A 21,937-nucleotide genomic window follows, 5' to 3' on the forward strand; every position below is an offset into this window, starting at 1 on the left:
TTGATGTATGTGAGGGGATTGTTATCTGTCCTTACCTCAAACGTAACACCATAGAGGTAGTCATGAAGTTTCTCTGTGATCGCCCATTTGAGAGCCAGGAACTCTAGCTTGTGTACCGGGTATTTCTGTTCACTGGGTGTCAGACTGCGGCTGATGTAGGCTACAGGCCGAAGACCCTCGGGGTGCTTCTGATGCAGGACAGCGCCCAGTCCATTGAGACTGGCATCCACATGAGGACATATGGTTGTTCTGGGTCAGCATACGCAAGCACTGGTGCTTCAGTCAGGCTTTTCTTCAAGTTCAGGAAGGCCCGTTCCCATTCGGGCGTCCACTTATCGCCAAAAGGTTGACGGGCCGACGTGGCCTTCCTTCCGGTATCTTCAGGGTATATCTTCAGCAGATTGTTCAGGGGTTTAGCTCGACTAGAGTACCCTTCCACGAAGCAATGGTAATACCCACAGAAATCGAGGAAAGATCGCAGTTCCGTGACATTCTCAGGACGCGGCCAGTTCACTACCGCTTCTACTTTGGCGGGATCGGTAGCAATCCCTTGAGAAGACAAGATGTGTCCCACGTAGGTCACCGAGGTGTGACAAAACCGACACTTGTCGAGGGATAACTTCAATCCTTCTTTTCCAAGATGGCCTATCACCTTCAGCAGTCTCTCTACGTGCTCTTCCAGGGTCTTCCCGAAGACAATGATGTCGTCCATGTAGACAAGACACTCCCGAGGGTTCATGTCCCCTATTGTTTTCTCCATCAGTCGCTGGAAGGTAGCAGGAGCTCCACATATACCTTGGGGCATACGCGTAAATTGGTAGAAGCCCAGAGGGCAGACGAAGGCCGTCTTTTCCTGATCCTCTTCACTCATAGGTACCTGGTAGTACCCAGATCGCAAGTCGAGCACACTAAACCATTGGCTCCCGTTTAGAGCATTCAGGATTTCTTCAATGCGAGGGAGGTTGTATTGATCGGGTACCGTACGATTATTCAGAGTTCGATAATCGACGCACAATCTTACAGATTCATTCTTCTTCCTTACCACCACTATGGGTGATGCATAAGGACTCCGCGACTCTGTTAGTATCCCAGCAGTCTCCATTTCCTTCAGGACATTCCTTACATCGTCCATATCCCTGGGGGCGATGCGACGAGAGCGTTCACGGAACGGAGTGGCGTTACTCAGCCTAATGGTGTGTTGGGCGCTGCGACTGCGGCCCACATCCATCTCGCTGGTGGAAAATACCGTCCTCCTTTTATTCAGCTTAACTGTCAGTCGATCCATCCACTCAGTTGGCAGCGTCGAGTCTCCGAAGTTGAAGTCCAGATCGACTAACTGCTCACCCACTGCAGCGGCGTTCACCTGGGGCACTGTTTCTACCGGGCTGACGGGATATATGCTGCCCAGACTTTGTCCTACATCAATGTCCATTGGAAATGGAGAGATATTTTGAACATACACGTAGGTTCGTAGAGGAATTCGGGTCGTCCACTTTCTCACTTTCTCACTCACTCTGGATCTCTTCCTCAGGTTCACTCTCCAGAGAGACAGATGATCGGTCTCATCTCGATCCGGATAACAGCACCAGACGGCCAGGCGTTGCACTCCCCCTAGGGAAATGGTCGTCAGTCCGCGTTGACGATTGTAGCGGTCCCCGTGACGCTCTAAGACATATACTCTGTTGTTGAACTCCTCTCTCAGTACAGGGTCCAGGAGTGGATTGGCCATTGGCAATTCATTGGTCTCTTTCAAGTAGGCTCTGATTACGGCTCACACTATATCCGTATTTGTTCCTAAGATGACCGGGTACTGACACTGTCCTTGAGGCTTCGGGCATACCATTGCCTCCACATGCATGGGATGTTTCTTGCCGGTATTCAATTGAAGTATCTCCAGTTGAATTCTCACAACCCCATCGATGGGGTAATCTTCATTGCTCAACCCCCTCACCTTCATATGTTCCACCGACCGCAGAGTGCTTAAGGTGTTGATCGTAGAATGGTCGGTAGATTATGGTCACTTGGGACACGGTGTCCAGTAACGCAGAAGCATAGACTCCTTCTACTACCACACGCACGATTGCAGAGGGGCCTACCTGACAGTACCCATCTCCGGATGGAATTCCATCGTCTGGGCTTAGGTCAGTAGGAGCTTTGGGTGGCGCAGGGGTGGCCTCGGATGCCTTGGCTTCTGTGGTCTGCATCCGACAGATCATGGACCTAGCCGGGCTTCCTTTACTGGGCGGTTTCTTTTCTGGGGTAACTCCATCAGGGCACTCTCTGGATAAATGGCCTTTCTGTCCACAGCCATAGCAGACGATATCTGTAGGATCCCGTCGTCTTGGGTAAGTGGGAGAGGATCTCCCCGAAGTCCAGGCTTTCACTGAGGGCGACTTGGGTGACTCCTCTTCCTCTTTGACAGGTTTCTTGATCCGGCGAGCGGAGGCTCCCGGGATGTCACTCGCCGGGGGATCTCTGACCTTGGTGCCTGTATGCAGCTTGGTATAGGCTTCATGCCCTTTGACGATCCCCAAAATGTCCATGAAGGTAGGGGGAGGCCCCTCCATTAGTGAGCACCTGATCATGATCACGATGTGATGCGTGGGAATGGCCCCTCGGAGGAACTGCTTGCGCCAGTATTCGTCCATCTCTGAGGCTATGATGAGGCCGCAAGTTTGCAATTTCCACAGGACCAGCTGGATTCGTTGAAGGAAGTCTGACAGGTCTTCCTTCTCCTTCTGTCGGAGACCGTAATATTTAAACCACAGCTCACTCTCCTCTTCATCTTTGCCATAGATCTGGACCAACAAGTCTACCATCTGATGAGCAGAGAGATCAGGGTCTTGGTCGCGCTGTGCACTGACCATGGTGGCTGCTGGGGGTCGGAGGCTTTCCAGGATTCTCTGATGTCTGACCGTTTCAGAGCAGGGCCTTTCATCGATCACCTTGAGGGTGTGTTCCTTCCAAGAATCGATGCTTTCTTCGCCTGCGGGGACAGGAACCATTCCTGAAAACGCCTTCAACTTCCTGTAATTTTGGGCTTGGGCGGACGTAGTTATCGCTTCCACAAGCTGCGGGAATGTCACTCCTAGCAGGGAGCCGCCACTGTCTGAGGAACTTGCGATCCCCGCTCCCTGACTGTTAGGGGTTGGGGTGAAGCTGCTCACTAACCAGTTAGGGACCGGTGATGTTGGCGGACTACCGGCCCAGCTGGTGGCTCCTTGCCTAGCATCAGAAGAGAAGGTCAATCGGGGTAGGGATATGTCTGATCTGATGGGTGTACTGGCGGCCATATCTCTGTCGTCCCAACCCTCATGTCTGGTAAGGGAAGTTAAGTGACTGGAAATGGTTCCAGGGTAAATTAGAGGGCACCCTTGCGGTAAAGACTCTGGTAGATACACTACTCGTGGGCCTCTATCAGGGGGTATAGCTTGTTCAGTGGCCAGCAATAGGGTGTTCTCTTGCCGGTCAATGTTGTAGTGCTTGCTGATGAGGCGGGCGCCCGCCAGACCAGGTAATGTCCTTACTGCGCTGCAGACAGTAAACATGGATACATCGGCATGTACCCCATCTACGGCTACTACGTGTCGCAGGAGCTCTTCCAGTTTTTCGGCCCAGTCAGCCACTTGTTTGGGCGTGAGCGCAGACATGCTGACTGATAGGATACTACCTTAACTACTGCGTAGGGCACCCCAGGACTTATCTCAGCAGCGCCTCCAATTGTAACGGGTATTCCACCCCACCCAATCGCATATATATTGTGGGTGCGTAGAACATATAATGTTACCAGGTGTGGTGCGTATACCTGTCAGGCTCACAGGAGGCTGAGCCTCCGCTAGTGAGAGCCTGGGGTGAATCCTCTGGAACGTTTCTTTATTTCAGCGCCTCCACCTATGTAGGATTCTATGGGTATGTAGAATAACCCTAACATAGGAACCACATGCAAATAATCAGTACACCATATGTATGATAACCAATACCTTTTTACTTGTGCTCACATGAACCATATAACATCAACATAATAACAGGTGTCCCTCTCTAGAGGGGACACAGACTCTTGCGTCTCGCAGGACGCTTCCCCCTACACCGGGTGATCCCACCCCGTGTCCAATGACCCCACACAATATGTCCCGCACTCTTTAGGTGAGATGATATGTGTGACTGCGCAGCCACCGGTACCATGTGATTATAATGTATGATTGTTGGTGCACTTGAAGATTGATACCTGCCCGGGGCTCCCACCCCGGGTTCCGCAGACTACGTCAGGGATTCCGCCCGATCCGACGTCTTCCTCCACACCGCGTTGGGTGAATTCCAGCGTGGATAATATCACCTTAGTCTCAGGGTCTTTGGGTGGCGTTCCGTGCCCAGAACCCACCTCGCAGGGCTGCACGGCTTCAGCGCTGTGTCCCTGAGTATCCAAATAGCTAATGGGGCAGTGTCCCTATCTAGGGCCTGTCCCTATAGCACCACAAGCTAAACAGTGTCTCAGGACCTAACTGGGACCTAGGGGGCTGCTGGCCTAATGCAGTGGGTCACTCACCCCTGCACTCACCTCCTTCCCCTAGCTTGTCCTGGTCCTCACTGACTGCGTAGTTCCAAACCCGCAAAAATGTATCTTTTCTTGCCTGCAGGGCAATACTTCAGCCCTATTGGCTCCCTGGAGTCATGTGGCTCTGCCCCTATGCACCCTGGGGGCTGGCAGTCCTGCCTTGCGCATGCGCGAGCTGTTTGGGGCCTCTCGCGCTAGCTGGCATCCTGCGCATGCGCAACAATACTACACATAGCGGCGCCCTGCTTCCCGAGCCGCCGGGACCCTCGCGACGCGACCGCGGCCTTAGCAAAAGTCCGACGTCGACCCCGGCAACCGGCCCACTCGCGTCCCTAGCAACCGGCCCGCTCGCGTCCCCGGCAACCAGCCGCAACTCCCAGGTAACGCGCTGCTCGCGCACCTGCCCCCTCACTCCCTCGCGCGCGGCGGCTGTGCGCTAAAGAAGGAGAGGGGGGTCAGCTATGACAAGGGGGGACCTGGCTACATATATATAGCCACAGATCCTGAATATCCATAAAGGATCTTCATATGTATAAATCATTTAACTACCCTTGGTTAAGTTACCAATGATTACAGTCACGTGCTGTTTAACACATTCTCTGATTTTAAAGCCCATTTTTTTATTCATTGTTTATTAATAAAATTATTTTAATTATGTCACTATACATTCAGTTTCATAGAGTGCTGCTATATTAGTTTTCTTTTTCTCCTGTGTACCTTATCCCTTACCTAGTAAGCACCTCAAACACAGTTCACATTGTAGCAGTGCGGGAGTTCTCTCTGTGTGTAGTTTATGATAGATAGATAGATAGATAGATTAGATAGATAGATAGATAGATAGATAGATAGATAGATAGATAGATAGATAGATAGATAGATAGATAGATAGCCTATACATCAACTCATTCATTGTCCGTTATCCTTGTCTTGCACTATTGTCTCCAATCGTCCCTCGCTCTCATCTGCTTCTTGTTGACCCATCATACATCTTGTCTTTGTTACCATACTTTAAATTCCAATGTTTTTCTTTTTCATTCTTTTCCCCCTCTGTTGTTCCATTTACATTCATCTTCTGTCTTTGTTTTATTGCATACTGTTCTTTTTACTGAATGTAAAAGAGAGAGTGACTTGTGAAGGGAATGGTGTACAAGATGGAGTGCTGGGAATCAAAGGAGGAACAAAAAAGTCAATAAAAAATAAGGCCTGGATACATTTGTGGAGTCCTATTTAACTCTGCAGAATTGCTTTCCCACTGCCAAATTTGGCTCATATATTCCTGTGATCTCATACTTTTAAAATGGAGACTTAAGCAGACAGCATGTCACAAGCACTTTCCACATTGTAAGCTAAGATAAAGGATTGCAACCATGAATTAAGTTTCATTTGCTTATGGCGTTCAGAGACCCATAAAAAAATGCAGGATGCATTTTAACAAGCACTTCCCAACTCACTAGTAATAGAACTGTATAAACATCACTTTAATTGAGCCGGTTAATTAATGTGCATATTTTAGGCATGTCTTACACTTAACACCATCTTATTTAATTTTTTTTAACTTCCTAAATTCACTAATCATAGCAATTACAATTACAATCGTTCATTAAAATAGCAGTTAATAGAATGTTTGTTAATTTTCTACTGTTTATTTATCTAGCTTTATAGTACTTGGCAGTTTTGTAGAACAAACCCCTTATTATTATTTTCTCTTGTTTTTCCATGCACTTTCTGGCTTGCAGGTTGTTTATTTTGGTGACAGCATGCGCTCAGATATTTTCTCAGCCCGTCACTATAGCAACTAGGACACTGTCCTCATCCTAGAGGAGTTAGAAGGGGATGGAGTCCATGCACCAGACATGACTGATCTGGGTTCCACCTTAAAGAAGAAAGGAAAATATGATGTAAGTGATAACTACAGATGTTTCCTCTGAGAATATGTGTCCGTTTTCAAATCAAATGTTGAGTATGCAAATGTACGTTTGACTAACACTTTAGGAATGTACTAGCCTCTTATAAATCTAAGTCATTCATTCATTTGTTATTTGTGCTTGTGGCAGTTGTGACATGAAAATATATTCAAATCTATGTAAAAAGTAAATACGCTGTTGTGATTTTGTTTTTTAATGGAAAACAAGAGCGTTCCATAGTAGTGTACGAAGCTCTTACAATTCCGGACATCTGCCCATGTGTACATGTGCCTGTGCTCTGCTTTCAAAACCTTTAAAAGGTCGTATCCTCGTGTGGCCAGTATCGACCAACATTTTGAAAATAAATTCTAGGACATTCAGTGGCATCCTAATTTGCATTACTTATTAATGATCAATTTAAATAAAGCAGGATGTGGGTAACCTCACTCAAAGCCCCTAGGTAAAGGTTGCGTGCTGCCAGGGAATGAATAGAATCAATCTAACTGGGTGTACTATGTTGATTAAACAGAGCACACTTGGAAGGTCCCTAATGATGGCGCTCTGCAGACCAGAATTGTATTATATCAAGGTCTAAATGTGCGACTAAAGACAAACAGTTAAAATAATTTTATTAATACACAAAATGGTTAAAAATTTAAATATAGATCCTAAATCTCTAAGGTAGGATATATATAAACCCCTAGATGAAGGTTGTGTATATAGATACGTGGTGGTTTAAATAACCAATCTAAACCAAGTGCAAATGTAGATAATTGCTATTCCTCCTACCATGCATAAATGATAGCCTTTATATCATGTTACTTATATCATGTTACTTAGTATAATAAATAAAAGCACTAACCAACAAAACAATTAATTTTAAACACTAGCCAACAAATCAATTAATTAATAAAAACACTAGGCAACACATCAATTAAAACCAGTAGCCAACAAAATAAATAATTAAATGAATACGCTAAACAATTGAAAAATGAAATAAAAACAAGCCATACAAATTATAGACAATTTAAGCCAAACAATACACAGAAAAAGAAAAAACAATCAATAGAATAAAACCATTTGCCAAAACATGCATTGGAGGGCCTGTATTTATCTGTACCCTTACGGCCACAGATTAATACGTTATCAGTCAATGGGCAATGAAAAACATAAAAAGAAAAAATATATAAATCTAAAAACCTGAGAAAAAAAAACACATTTACATACATTCAGTATTTTCCTTTCTTTTAGAAGCGTTGACCCTCCACGATAGGCCTCGATAACCTAGCCGCGGCTACTAGAATTGCACTAATTTCAGAACCTGACGATTAGTGGCTTATCGCCGCATACTCAGTGATTTTTTTTTTTTTTTTTTTTGGATGGCTCAAAATGTTGGCGATTCAGTCTTTTATCGCCCACTCGTCGACGCTTACAGAATCGTAGTAGGCATTTTGGCCGATAAGGGCTCGATATGTGGCTTATGAACGCTTAAAGCATAGGCCCCATAGTATCATTTCATAAGCCCAATGTACTATTTTCTTCCCAAAAATAAAAATGTGTTTAATTTTAGTTGGTAATATTTTAGTAATTTCAGCTCCAGTCATAGCCACCACACCTCGGTTTTTTAAATGTTTAACTGCCAGAAGGTACTACATGTACCAAATTAATTGCTACGCTATGTGTGGCAGGTCCCTACGTCAGGGAAAAGGATTTTTTTATTTTTTTTTAAAGACAGTCACTTTCTAATATGACACTTACAAATCTTTTAATAGCACGAGATAAATGATTGCTTAGCTCTGATGCAAATCCTCCCACACATGGGAGGGAAGGCTGAATTTCTAACTGCAGGAAGTTACAATATAGTACAAGGCACTGTAATTCTGGAGAGTTGATGCACCCTTTGCTCTTGGGTCATTAAAGAAGACTGATTTCTTGCTGCTGTGGGAAATGCTGCGGCCAAAGTTAACAAAAACAACATTTAATTTCTTAGGAGACATTTACTAGGAAAATACTGTAAGCGTGCAGCCTTGCAGTCATTCGCGGTTTGAAATGATTGAAAATATAATCTAGGAAAGTAATGATGAGGACACTGCTCTCTAAATATAACCTCTCACTTCAAGCAGTACAAATATTTTTACTTAAATGGGATTAGGCCTCAGCGGCGTTCAAATGGAAATAGTTTGTTAAAGCAACATCAATGTTTTGGTATTTTAAGAAAGTCGGTTTAATTATTTCGATTTTGATCTAGCGTTTTTGTTGTTTTTAACTCTTAATTAGGCCCTCAACGGTATTTTCTATGGAAACCGACATTGGAGAATCGGGAATAGACTATAACCTTATAATAACATGGACGTTGATTGGCCACACAGTGATGATTGTATATTGTTCTTTACAATGCAGGCACAAAGATAGTGGGCAGCATAACCATAATTGTGCAAGCAATGTCTTTAGAACATTTGATTCATGTGTTGTTGTAGTTTTGTTTCTAATTCTTTTTCTGTTTCTAAACGTTTTTGATGCTGCTCGTTCTTATGAAAGATTTATTTTGGATTACATTTGATACAATATCCCCATTTCTGTTTAGTTCAGTGACTAACCCAGGGGTGGCCAACACCAGTCCTCAAGGGCCACCAACAGGTCAGTTTTTCAGGATATCCCTGCTTAAGAAGTCCAAAATCGTAGGGAAGCGCAAACACATGTGGAAACAAGAAACAGATATCCAATAGTGCAGTATAGTCTAATGTATATGTGGATGTTGACTCTTTAATTCTTATGAGTAGGGTACTCACAAGTGAAGGATGGTCTGAATACACGTAAAGGTATCTTTGGATAGTAGATCTTAGACCGCAATCTAGCCGAGGGTAGAACCGGATTGTGTATATCCACTTTCACCCTTTAGGAATGAGAAAGAGGACCGGACATGGTGCAGACTAATAAAACTTTATGATGATAAGTATATGAAAGAATACACTCACATGGTTGTATTGTATTGTATGTCTTTATTTATATAGCGCCATAAATGTACAAAGCGCCTCACAGTAGTGATACATATCATATAAATAACAAATAATATAAATAACAGATCATGGGAATAAGTGCTTCAGACATAAAAGTAACATTAAGGAAGAGGAGCCCCTGCTCCGAGGAGGGTTAAAATGTAAAACAGGCAGTTTGATCTACGCGATCGACACCGGCTGCGGGAATTTGAAGCAGTGTTTAACTTCCTCGGTTTTGTCTTCCCGCAGCCGGTGTCGATCGCGTAGATCAAACTGCCTGTATTACATTTTAACCATGTGAGTGTATTCTTTCATATACTTACCATCATAAAGTTTTATTAGTCTGCACCATGTCCGGTCCTCTTTCTCATTCCTAAAGGGTGAAAGTGGATATACACAATCCGGTTCTACCCTCAGCTAGATTGCGGTCTAAGATCTACTATCCAAAGATACCTTTACGTGTATTCAGACCATCCTTCACTTGTGAGTACCCTACTCATAAGAATTAAAGAGTCAACATCCACATATACATTAGACAATACTGCACTATTGGATATCTGTTTCTTGTTTCCACATGTGTTTGCGCTTCCCTACGATTTTGGACTTCTGATACTTCACGGGATGGAGAAAGCAATCCACCATTGGGTCACAGCTGCATTCAACTATTTGTTTGTATTATCAATACCAATCAATTAATACGTTTTTCACAAGCATTGAATATTGCACTAAGCTTTATTATAATCACCTAAAGTGCACTAATTATTTTGAGCACCGTATTGTCATAACTATTCACCCACTATCCCTGCTTAAGCACAGATGTCTCAATCCTTGACTGAGCCATTTGTGCAGAAGCAGGTATATCCTGAAAACCTGACCTGCTGCCACCTCTCCGGGTTTGGCCCTGGAGACATCCGGGGTTTGGGAACTTACCTCCGGGCTACAGGTTTAGCTTGTCAATCTCCGGGTGGGGTGCGGCTTGCTGCGAAGGCGTTTCTGGCATTCTCCTGCAATTTCCCATCTAGCTGCAGTAAACATAGCTGCGTGCATCAAATGATGCCGTGTTGCCATGACAACGGTACGCTACGTAGCGCCATGATGTCCTGTTGATGCACCATGATGTCATTTGACGCTGCACAGCCATGTCCACTGCAGTTGGAGGGAGAATTGCAGGAGGATGCCGGGAGATGCCCCCGCACCACACAGCACCAAGATAGATACATTTTTGTACATTTTTCTCCGGGTTGGCCTTCAATAGAAGGTGGTAACCCTGCCTGTTGTTTGAAAACTGGAGTTGGCACCCCTGAACTAATCAAAAACACCAAAAAGAATTGGATGGCACTTCTACACTCATCAATATATGTGACAAAAGTGGAATCAAAATAAATAATGTTAAATGATAGATACTAGGGTGAAAAGTTGCTCAAAACCTCCGGTGAGGACTTGTTTCCAAAAGTCCTCTAGTAGATCATATCTCCTCCAAATTCTAGAAGGAGCAGGCACAACCCAGAAGAGAGAAAACAGCAATAGTGTACACTGTGTTAATTTATGGAGATGTGGATAATAACTTGGCACTTACCCTGTATGCATGCCCACTTACAAACACTGAGAATTAATAAAGCAGTTACAACTTCTGGCTGGTTTGTGCCTCCTTAATGTACTGATGACTGCCGGACCCCAAGGATATACAGGTAACGACCCAGGTCTGCTCCAAAATGTATTAAGTTGAATGTCCTCACAGTAATCCCTCAAGATAAAGAAAGATACATAGTGCAGACCAATAGTACACAACAAGTTTTAGTGCAGTTCAAAACACACTACTCACACTTTCAGTAGTTAATACAGGCAAAAAGATGCAGAGCCTCTGGAAGACAACTCTCTGGTATTACTGGGCTGCAAACAGTGTGTGACGGCTGCCTGTATCTAATCATCGAAGACAAAATAATCAATCTATGGCCCGGCGACGGTTATAAAGTGCCAGTATAGATAAAATAAGTATAAATCACAGTGTTAAATAATGACAGATAAACACATACAATGAAAATAAGAAAATAAAATCTGAATAAACAAAGCCCATAACAGGAAGTACTGTATGAAGGGAAGACTCCACCGAAGCAACGAAACAATGGACATACTGTAGCGCCATTCCAAAAACAAACAACACGATATATCATTCCAGATTCTAAATCTGGTAAATTTCCACAAGGAAGTATTTGACCGTGATTAATATTTAACAGTAAGTGATTTGTAAATTAAAAATATTGTATACACCAAGTGAATGTACAGTAACTGTACATGGTATAAAAGGTCTGTTTGGAAAAGGAACAAAAGGGTACTTCCCTGATCCCAGAACCCACAAAACCATAAATAGGCCCCAAATGAAAAAGAATAAACCCTCCACTAATTCTGATAGCAACAATTGGTAAGTCTAAATGAATAAGTAATGACAAATGTATCCTCCACTAATCTAATAATAAAATCAAACCACAAGATTCTCTGTACAATAATCAGAACGCGCTTGCTCCTCACTCAACGTCTGTTGTCAATGATCGTGCTCTGGGTGTCAGCTGGATGTAATTACCTTATCTCAGAGCCCGCCTACTGATGATGATGTCATCAGAGCTTTAAAACACTTCCTGACTGTGCAGATGATTGCAGGCACCCTTCTGAGTGAGGAGCAGACGCGTTCTGATTATTGTGCAGAGAACCTTGTGGTTTGATTTATTCTACCTACCTCTTATGACTTTTGAACGCCTAGTGCTGCATCCTGTTTATGATCTTTATGTTTAGATTTTGCATTTATCTCACTATGTCTATCTCTATCTAGTATTGAACACTTAGATTAATGGAGGATATATTTGTCATTACTTATTCATTTAGACTTACCAATTGTTGCTAACAGAATTAGAGGAGGGTTTATTCTTTCTCATTTGGGGCCTATTTGTGGTTTTCTGGGTTCTGGGATCAGGGAAGTACCCTTTTGTCCATTTTGGGACTGAGGGGAACGGGCCTGACGAAGGGTTTATCCCTGAAACGTTGCCCCCATGTACTCCCCTGTATACCCACCTTTTTGTTCTTGCGCTCCCCCCCCTTTTTCCCCCCCACCCCCCTTGTTTTGTTCCACTTTTTTCCTCCACACACCCCATATATGATACTACCTTTATGTTATTGTAGTTTTCCATGTGTGGTATTGTATGCTCTTTTTGATTCATTTGTGCATATATTAAATCTTACCTTTATGGTTCTATACCAGTGATCTGATTTCTTTATATAGGGAGTGCTGGACTATTCAGTATTTTGAGTTGTTTTATAAATGTTCACTGCACATTTTCCGGTGATGTTCAAAATCACTGAATTTGGGATAATCATAACTATAATATTTATCCTTGGTCCCTTCCTGTTGCAGCTTTATCTCGGATTCTTTACTAAATTTAACATCGTAATTAGATGAAAAGTCAAAGACCCTTGTTTCCATGCTGACCGTTGCAAAATATGACAAATACTCTGTAACGAAATGTACACAGAGGTTAAAGTAGATCATTTTAACAATATTTACAATGGGTTTAGTCCCAAACCTGATACAAAAATATATCATTTCGGCAACAAGATAGAAGTTGCCTGTTTTACCTTGAAGATCATGAGTTCCAGTTTGCTGAAAATACAACTAACCTGCTTAGAGAGTGTATAAGTGCTCATCCAGGCGTAGAGAAAGTGCGCATGCACGCTCGCACTCAGCACGATCAAACGCATTGCGACAATATGTTTGACCAGCGTGCACGTACCCGTGAGCACACGGCACTCAGCTGCTTGGCGAGACAAATCAATTTGATTTGGACACTCGCTGGCGCTTCACGTGAGCAGTTCTCCAAATGAGGGCAAACCAGCTCTGTGACATCATGGCAAATTGGACTTCTGGAATCACTTGGGAAAACATGGAACACAAAAGAGAGAACAACAACAGAGAGACTTCTGGGATGGCGACTAGCTGTCTTATACACTTTAGGACATATAAACAGAAAAAACAAGTGCGCAACTCCAAACTTGTAGTGTAAAATTAACCCAATAAACACCAAAAGTGGAATAATTAAGAAAGATTACAACCTCTAAATAAAAACTGGCGTCTGCAGCTGAAATGATAAGGGTGAGAACACCCCTAGACCAACTGAAAAGAAAGAACAAAAGCGCAGACGCACATAGTGAAGTATGTAAAGTGAATATAAATATATTATTTGGGTAAAATATCTGCGTACATCAGATCAAATTGTTACCAGCATTTCATGTACAATAACATGAGTAAATGGATGTCACACAGCTGCCGCCAGACATCAGGGGATCTTCTTTATTGCATCCAAGGCACACCACGGCATCTATGGAGAAACCTCCGCCCGCATCCGATTGTAGAGAGGGAGCCTTTGCTGAAACAGTGCCGTCAGGAACCGCTGCCTAGCCCTGCGTGTCACTATACAGAACACCATCAGGGGCCGGAGCTATCCGCTTCACCGGCAGGCTTGTACTTCGAGTGTCCCGTATGTGTCTTACGACCGGCCGCAAAGGGAGGATGGCCGTAAAGTGTAGTATTTACGTCACTTACACGATCGCGGGAAAAAACGGCTTATGAAAGACTCCACGCTTAATGGGCACACAGATAATGGATAAAATAGTAAATAGAGCTAAAAGATCTATCCAACGCGTTTCCTTCCCTTTTTTTAGAGATGATAAGGAAAAGGCACGGTTCCCCAGAGAAGGAGTTGAAAACATCAGACAAGTGACCTCAGGGACAAAGTTAAAAAGACCGCTGCCAGAAGAGGGAAAAGAGGAGGATCCTGGGTCCAAAAGAAAAGAATACTAAAGAGTCTACAAATTCCAATCGATAGAGGTATTTTTAATCTCTCTTCGGTTATCCTCACAGATGATCAAAAGAGAGTTCTAAGTAAAGGGCTCTCTTTTTCTAAGTCCTGCGGAGCAAATTCGTTCCAACTTTTTAAAGACTTACACAAATTTATAAGAAATATCACACTCAAGAGACATTTTCTAAAAACAGAGAAGGAATCTAAGGTTAATTCAAATGTAATCCCTGGTTCAGAACCATTGCAGGAAGAAATAATTTGTACTCATACTCCATTTAGAGCTCAATCCACGTTCTATCCATACCAATCGAAAGGTAATCATTGGACACCTTCTTCGATATGGTTCATAACGATCTTAATGGCATCAATGAGAGTGGGAGAGGAGGTAACATTAGACATAACCTAACTAAAGCCGAAAACCTTGCTTTAAAGTTCTTTAAGGATAATAACCAACTTATTATTAGACAGGCTGACAAAGGAGGAGGTGTTGTTTTACAAGATCGATCTGTTTATGAACAGGAAGCACACCGACTCCTTTGTGACCCTGTCTATTATAAGAAATTAGCATCAGACCCCACTACTTTGTTCCTAACTAAACTTAAGGTACTCCTAGACGAAGCTTTATCTCTAACCATAATCACACAAAGGGAATATGATTTTTTAAATATAATAACTCACCAAAACTATCGGTATTTTACCATCTCCTTAAACTGCACAAATCCCTGGTTAACCCACCAGGCCGACCTATAAGCTCAGGTATATCATCACTGACCGCAAACTTATCCCAGTATGTGGATTACTTTTTGCAGACCATTGTGGGGGAGTTACCATCATATCTGAAAGACTCCTCCACGGTATTGAATCTGTTTGCAAAATTCGAATGGAAAAAATCATACAGATGGGTAACGTGTGACGTACAAGCCCTGTACACAAGCATTCCGCATAGCAAGGGTATTGCGGCGGTTGATGATTACCTGAGAAAAGACCCTAAATTAACAGATCTGAATAGATGGTTTATCCTCCAAGCCATTGAGTATGTGTTAACCCACAATTATTTTCTTTTTCTTTCCCAGTTCTTCTTGCTGGTTTGCGGAACTGCTATGGGCTCACGATTTGCCCCCAGCTTCGCAAACCTGTATATGGGGACTAGATAAAGTTAGGAAAATGGATCGCAAAAAGATGCTGTTACCAAAAAAGAAGACACAACTTGATGTAAATGGAGAGAAAATAATAGTTCCCTTTATTACTAACTACAATTCAATGCATAGGCAGATAGAGGGGGTTATTAAAAAACATTGGGGAATTATATCAACTGACCCAATTCTTAGTGGTCATATTAGCTCATCTCCCAGGTTTATTTACAGAAAAGCCCGTAGCCTGAAGGGTGTGTTAGCCCCAAGTGACATTGGGAAAACTGTAGATTGTAAGTCAGGATATTCCTGGCAAGCAATAAGCCAGTAGGGAACTTTCCATGTGGAAGGTGTTGCATCTGTAGGTTCCTTCATCCTGTAAGAACTACTTTTAAGTCAAATAAGAACAATAAAATGTATAACATTACAGACTTTATAAACTGTAATACCAGTTTTGTTGTCTACCTATTGGAATGTCCGTCCGGCCTGCAATATGTGGGCCGCACAAAACGTAGTCTCAAACTCCGCATACAAGAGCATGTGAGGAATATTAAAAATGCTTTACAGACTCATAGTGTAAGTCGTCATTACGCTACCCATCACAATAAGGATCCCTCGTCCCTAACCTTTAAGGGGATTAAATATATACCTCGGAGTAGACGAGGAGGTGATAGAATAAAAGATGTTTCGTCCAAGAAACATACTGGATACAAAAATTAGAAACATTAGGTCTAAATGGTCTTAATGAAAATATAGACCTATGGTGTCTGTATTAATATGTGTCTTGGAATTCAATTTTCAGTGTTTTGTCTGGCATACAATATTCTGTAAGATCAGGTACATGTCTATGCTAAACATCCTTAATATTTGTTTTATTATCCTTGAACAAAGACTAACAGATTGTCTGTTTTATTTCAGAACCCTATGCCTTTATTAGATTTAGGATATATCTTTTTTTAAGTAATATACTGTTATGAATATTTTTGTGCTATATGTTTTATTAAAGATTAATTGTTTTATGCTATGTACTTATACCCTGACCACAACCGATGGGGTTAAACCAATTTGACATGTAGGCACTAATGACCTGCTTAAACCCACAGATGTGGGATGCTATGTAGCTCAATCCTGATTGGTTCATTGCTCATTTCTGTTTGACCTATCCGATGTGGTCTTAGGGTATATATTGCTTTAAAATCACTTTACAAATATCCCTGATGAAGAAGCTCACGCTTCGAAACGCGTTGGATAGATCTTTTAGCTCTATTTACTATTCTATCCATTATCTGTGTGCCCATTAAGCGTGGAGTCTTTCATAAGCCGTTTTTTCCCGCGATCGTGTAAGTGACGTAAATACTACACTTTACGGCCATCCTCCCTTTGCGGCCGGTCGTAAGACACATACGGGACACTCGAGGTACAAGCCTGCCGGTGAAGCGGATAGCTCCGGCCCCTGACGGCGTTTTGTATAGTGACAAGCAGGGCTAGGCAGCGGTTCCTGACGGCACTGTTTCAGCAAAGGCTCCCTCTCTACAATCGGATGCAGGCGGAGGTTTCTCCATAGATGCTGTGGTGTGTCTTGGATGCAATAAAGAAGATCCCCTGATGTCTGGCGGCAGCTGTGTGACGTCCATTTACTCATGTTATTGTACATGAAATGCTGGTAACAATTTGACCTGATGTACGCAGATATTTTACCCAAATAATATATTTATATTCACTTTACATACTTCACTATGTGCGTCTGCGCTTTTGTTCTTTCTTTTCACTTTGGGACTAAAAAATATGGGAGTGAACCCAAAGTAACTGATGCTGCCATAATTATAAGTTAAACTACTGTAGATATAATTTTTACCATATATGAATTTTTTCTTCACTTCCATATGTGTGTCTCCTTAAATTTATTAATACATGCTTCACATCACATTGTATAACATTGTGTTTTTCTTTTAAATATGTTTGTTGTTATATGTTACTATGTATTTTGTGTTATCAATCTGTATCACACAGACTCAATGAGAGGGTTGTTCCCAATTATGGCTTACCATTAACTTTATTGGATTCAATAGATCTCTGATTAAGAACAACCAATCATAATGGTTTAACACCTACTTAAGGAATCTGTGTGATAAGGGTAGTATACTCTTTGATAAAGTTCTGGAGAAGGACGAAACGCGTCAGAGTGCCCCTTCTGTGATGTACAGCATGTAATATTAAAGCTGATTTTAATTTCATTTGTTCCTGGGCTGGACTTCTATTGCTGTGACTGCCTTCACCCCCTTCTTTACCTTTTCACTTTGGGACATGCAGTCCCACAGCTTGTCCTCCAACGCATGGCGTGGGAATTTAATCTCTAACTACTCACACACTTTGCCAGGTTTGTGAAAGCTGGCACCTATGGCTTCAGAACAGTGAGAGAGAATGTGCACAAAATTCCATTTTTCTCATTTACTATTCAAAGGCTCCCGCAGGCTCAGTGCCTCTAAGTCTGGGAAAAGGGGCAACTGACCAGGATGGCCCGCTCAGTCCAGGATGCGGGTACTTGATGTAGCCATTTCACCTGCTCAGTCCAGGATGCGGATACTTGATGTAGCCATTTCACCTGAATAGCTTTCCCACCTCTGGCAATTAGTGTCCCTTTAATCTAGGGATCCAGGATTAGACTCACCAGCACCAAAACCCCATGTGGTCAGGAGATGAAAAACCCTGCCTTATGTTTCATGGATAAAGTATATAACACATTTTCAAACACTGCTGCTTAATAAAATATAATTTTATACTCTTCTTTATTCAAATATGCTAAGTCTATTTGGTGTGGGAGTTAGAGTGAAAACTGTAACTGTGTTTTTTCCCCACTAGCCATATCTCTGATACTCAATAAATAAACTTCTTATTTTAATAAAAACCTGCACAGCCTTATCTTAATTAAACCCTCTCAGTTTTATAAATTAATGTAGCATCCCAGAGTTAGTGTGACCTGGGCAAGAACTGGGCAGCCCCTCCTATTATATTAGGGACCCCTTGACTGTTTCAGGTACCCTTTTCCTCCCTGTGCCTTCTTTTACCTTTTCTGGTCTGTGCTGAAGCAGGACCTCTTAGTGGTGAGTCGCAAGAACGCTTTTCATGGTAGGGGTTTGACCGGATGAAAATATGGTCTGCTTTCCACCGTACGGTAGCAGGTCTACCCCTGTGGACTCAAGGCTGCCTCCCGGGAGGACCCGTTCAGGTTCAATGTGCTGGATAGGAATAGCTGCAGACGTCCAGAGACAAATGAATAATTCGGACACATACAATATCGTTCTCATTCACTGTCTGCTTTAATGGGCATATGCATCAGTTCTTATAGCCCTTTTGGGGCGTTGTCACATATATGTAATTCATTCAGGTTGCCAAGTTGCCATGTACAAAAAAAAAGGAATGTGATGCAAAAAAGCGCTAATGGGAATGTATACAGTAAACCCTGCTATGCGGGGGAACCCTAATTGGTAGGAAGGCAACCTAGTGGAAAACTGATGGTACAATCAGATAAGACAGCATAAACAAAAAGAGATACCGGCGCCCACTGAGTCCAAAATAAATGGAAGTCCAGTTGCATAGTAGTCCCAATCCCAAGATGATCTACAGTCACTAAATCCTTAGATGCTCCGTTAGGACTTCATGCAGGGGAAGTGGAACATGGAATGAAAGAAGAGAGAAATTTAGTGCAACACAGCTATACAGATTACACAGACATATAAATGCAAACTGGCTGCCACATGGGGACAAGACAAACAGACACAACTAGACAAACAACATTAAAGCAAAGCTATTGATAAAAGTTAATTTATTATAACTAAAGAATGATAAGATAGGACAAGAAGCTGATGTGCCGCTCCGGTGGGTTAAAATCTAGATAACACTCACAGGACGGCAGATGTAAAATCGCATTAAACCAATGTGAGCTGGTAATCACGTGTAGAGGGTTCGCAGGGTATTCAGGATGCCGTGCACTCCTTCCGTTTCTCCTTGTTGGCAATGACCGGAAGTGACGTCTCCGTCGTGCCGAAACCGGAAATGATGTCGCCGGATATGACGTCACGGACTGACAATCTCCAGTGAAGCCTCAGGAAGACGGCAATCCACACCTCCTTGCCCTTCTCTCGCTCAACAAAGGCTTTCATTCCATGTTCCACTTCCCCTGCATGAAGTCCTAACGGAGCACCTAAGGATTTAGTGACTGTAGATCATCTTGGGATTGGGACTATTTCAACTCGACTTCCATTTATTTTGGACTCAGTGGGCGCCGGTATCTCTTTTTGTTTAAGTTGCCATGTACACTTAACGGAAGCCAGTTGTCCTTAACAATGCCATATTCCTTTCAGTTACCCCCCAGCCCAGCTGTCGTTGCTATAGTTATTTTGCTGATGTGACAGTCTGAATATTTTAGGATTCCGGTCAAACAGGATATCTTGGGCTTGACCTCAGCAGGGAGCAACTGTATTAGAAGTGACTTCTGGTCTCTGTGTTAAAACAGAGTTCCCATACTTTTTCCCTACAGCTAATCCTCTGGCATCCTTCCTGACATTTTCAGTGACCATGCAATAGTGTACTGTGTAAGGAAAATTAAACCGCCCCAATCAAGCCCTAAAGTTCTCCTCACTAGAACATTTAGAAACTTTAACCCACAACAGTTTCTGGATGACCTTATCAACTGCCCTTGGCACAGAATCGATTTAATTCCCGACCCTGATTCTGTGCTCGACTATTTCCAATCAGAGTTCTTAAAACTCTGTGATACCCATGCTCCACTACGCAGAATAAGGGTATGGGGTGCCCATCTTCCATGGCTTACACCTGACCTTATAGCACTCTACCAGTTCAGGGATGCCTTGTGGAAAAGCTACAAAGTAACTGGCACTACCAAGGATCTCAATCACTACAGATGCCTGCGGAACATGTGCACAAGGCAAACAAGGCATGCAAAAGCACAATATTACTCTGACAATCTCCTCCAGAATACATCAAACCCAGCTAACTTCTGGAATGTTATCAACAACATATTCAGCTCTGGAATAGGGAAGCATGCTTTAAACTAGTTTCAGTCCTACCTATCAGGTAGATCCCAACATGTGTCCATCTCAGGCTCTAAATCCAACCCCCTGGATATCACCTGTGGTGTCCCGCAAGGCTCTGTTCTGGGGCCCCTACTCTTCTCAGTGTTTATTAATGATCTTCCTACAGCTTGTAAGGAAGCCTCAATACACATGTATGCAGATGACACAATCCTATATGCACACAGCCATAGCCTCTCTGACCTTGAACACATACTTCAGTCTGACATTTTGAAACTCGAAAACTGGACAAACACTGACAAGACTGTAACAATGGTATTTGGGCTAAGACTAAATTTTTAAAGCTTCCAGTGACTGAGCTCCAGATCAGAACCAACACTAACACCAACCTAACTCCTGTCACAAGTTTTAAATACCTGGGCATATGGTTTGACGCCGACTTAACATTTGGAATGCACATTTATACCCTGACATCCAAAACCTATGCCAAACTAGTTGTACTTTACAGGAACAAATCCTCCCTAAGCCTGCTGGTCAGAAAGCGTATTGCACAGCAGATGCTAATGCCAATTATCGACTATGGAGACATAGTATATGGCTCGGCACCCCAAACCCACCTTGGCAAACTTGACACCCTCTAAAATTCAATTTGTCGTTTCGTTCTCCAATGCAACTACAACACACATCACTGCGAAATGCTCAAAGAACTAGATTGGTCAACACTCGAGTCCAGGCGCAAAGTTCACCTTTCCTGTCTTGCCTTCAAATACTTTCTGGGCAAGCTACCCACCTATCTGAACAAGCTCCTCACCCCTACCACATGCAGCACTCATCACCTGAGATCTGACTCCAAAAGACTGTTGATGGTCCCAAGGCTCAACAAAGTATCCGACCGCTCCTTCTCTTACCGTGTACCCCAAAACTGGAACAACCTACTGGAGACTCTCATATCCAAAACAGTTTAAGTTCTTTCAAAACTAAGGCTGTCTCACATTGTAATCTTTTCTGTAACTGTTACATAAGCCTATAATATACATATTCTCTAACTGTGCATGCAATGTATTGTATATAATGTATACCCTGTTCACTTATGTAACTGTATTTGTAACCATGTAGTATTTGTCATATTAACTATGCCCAGGACATACTTGAAAACGAGAGGTAACTCTCAATGTATTACTTCCTGGTAAAACATTTTATAAATAAATAAATAAATACACATTGTACTTGAGCTGACAAAAATGGAGCATATATTTTTAAACATATAAACATAGGACCCCTACCAAAATATACATTAACACTGGAGCACTGCGCTTCAAAGTAGCTGGGAACCTAACCTGAATCCTGGGTACATTTTGGGGTCTCCAGTAAATTTGGAACCCCGCTAAATAGACGCAATCTGAAAGAAGTTTCTCCGTCAAACCTACCCTGAAACTCACAGCATAGAAATCTCCTGGTCC

General features: G+C 42.7%; 1 protein-coding gene across 1 annotated transcript in view; it reads left to right on the forward strand.

Moving 5' to 3' along the window:
* The window catches only part of NT5DC1 (5'-nucleotidase domain containing 1), a 420,856-nt gene extending 414,376 nt beyond the window's left edge, over window positions 1–6,480 (forward strand). Inside the window, 1 exon segment of the mRNA XM_075595034.1 lies at window positions 6,289–6,480. Within this exon segment, the coding sequence (XP_075451149.1) occupies window positions 6,289–6,480 (192 nt within the window).
* Window positions 6,481–21,937: the final 15,457 nt, after the last annotated feature.

The sequence above is a fragment of the Ascaphus truei genome, chromosome 4 (genome assembly GCF_040206685.1).
Source record: "Ascaphus truei isolate aAscTru1 chromosome 4, aAscTru1.hap1, whole genome shotgun sequence".
In the NCBI taxonomy this organism is placed as follows: domain Eukaryota; kingdom Metazoa; phylum Chordata; class Amphibia; order Anura; family Ascaphidae; genus Ascaphus; species Ascaphus truei.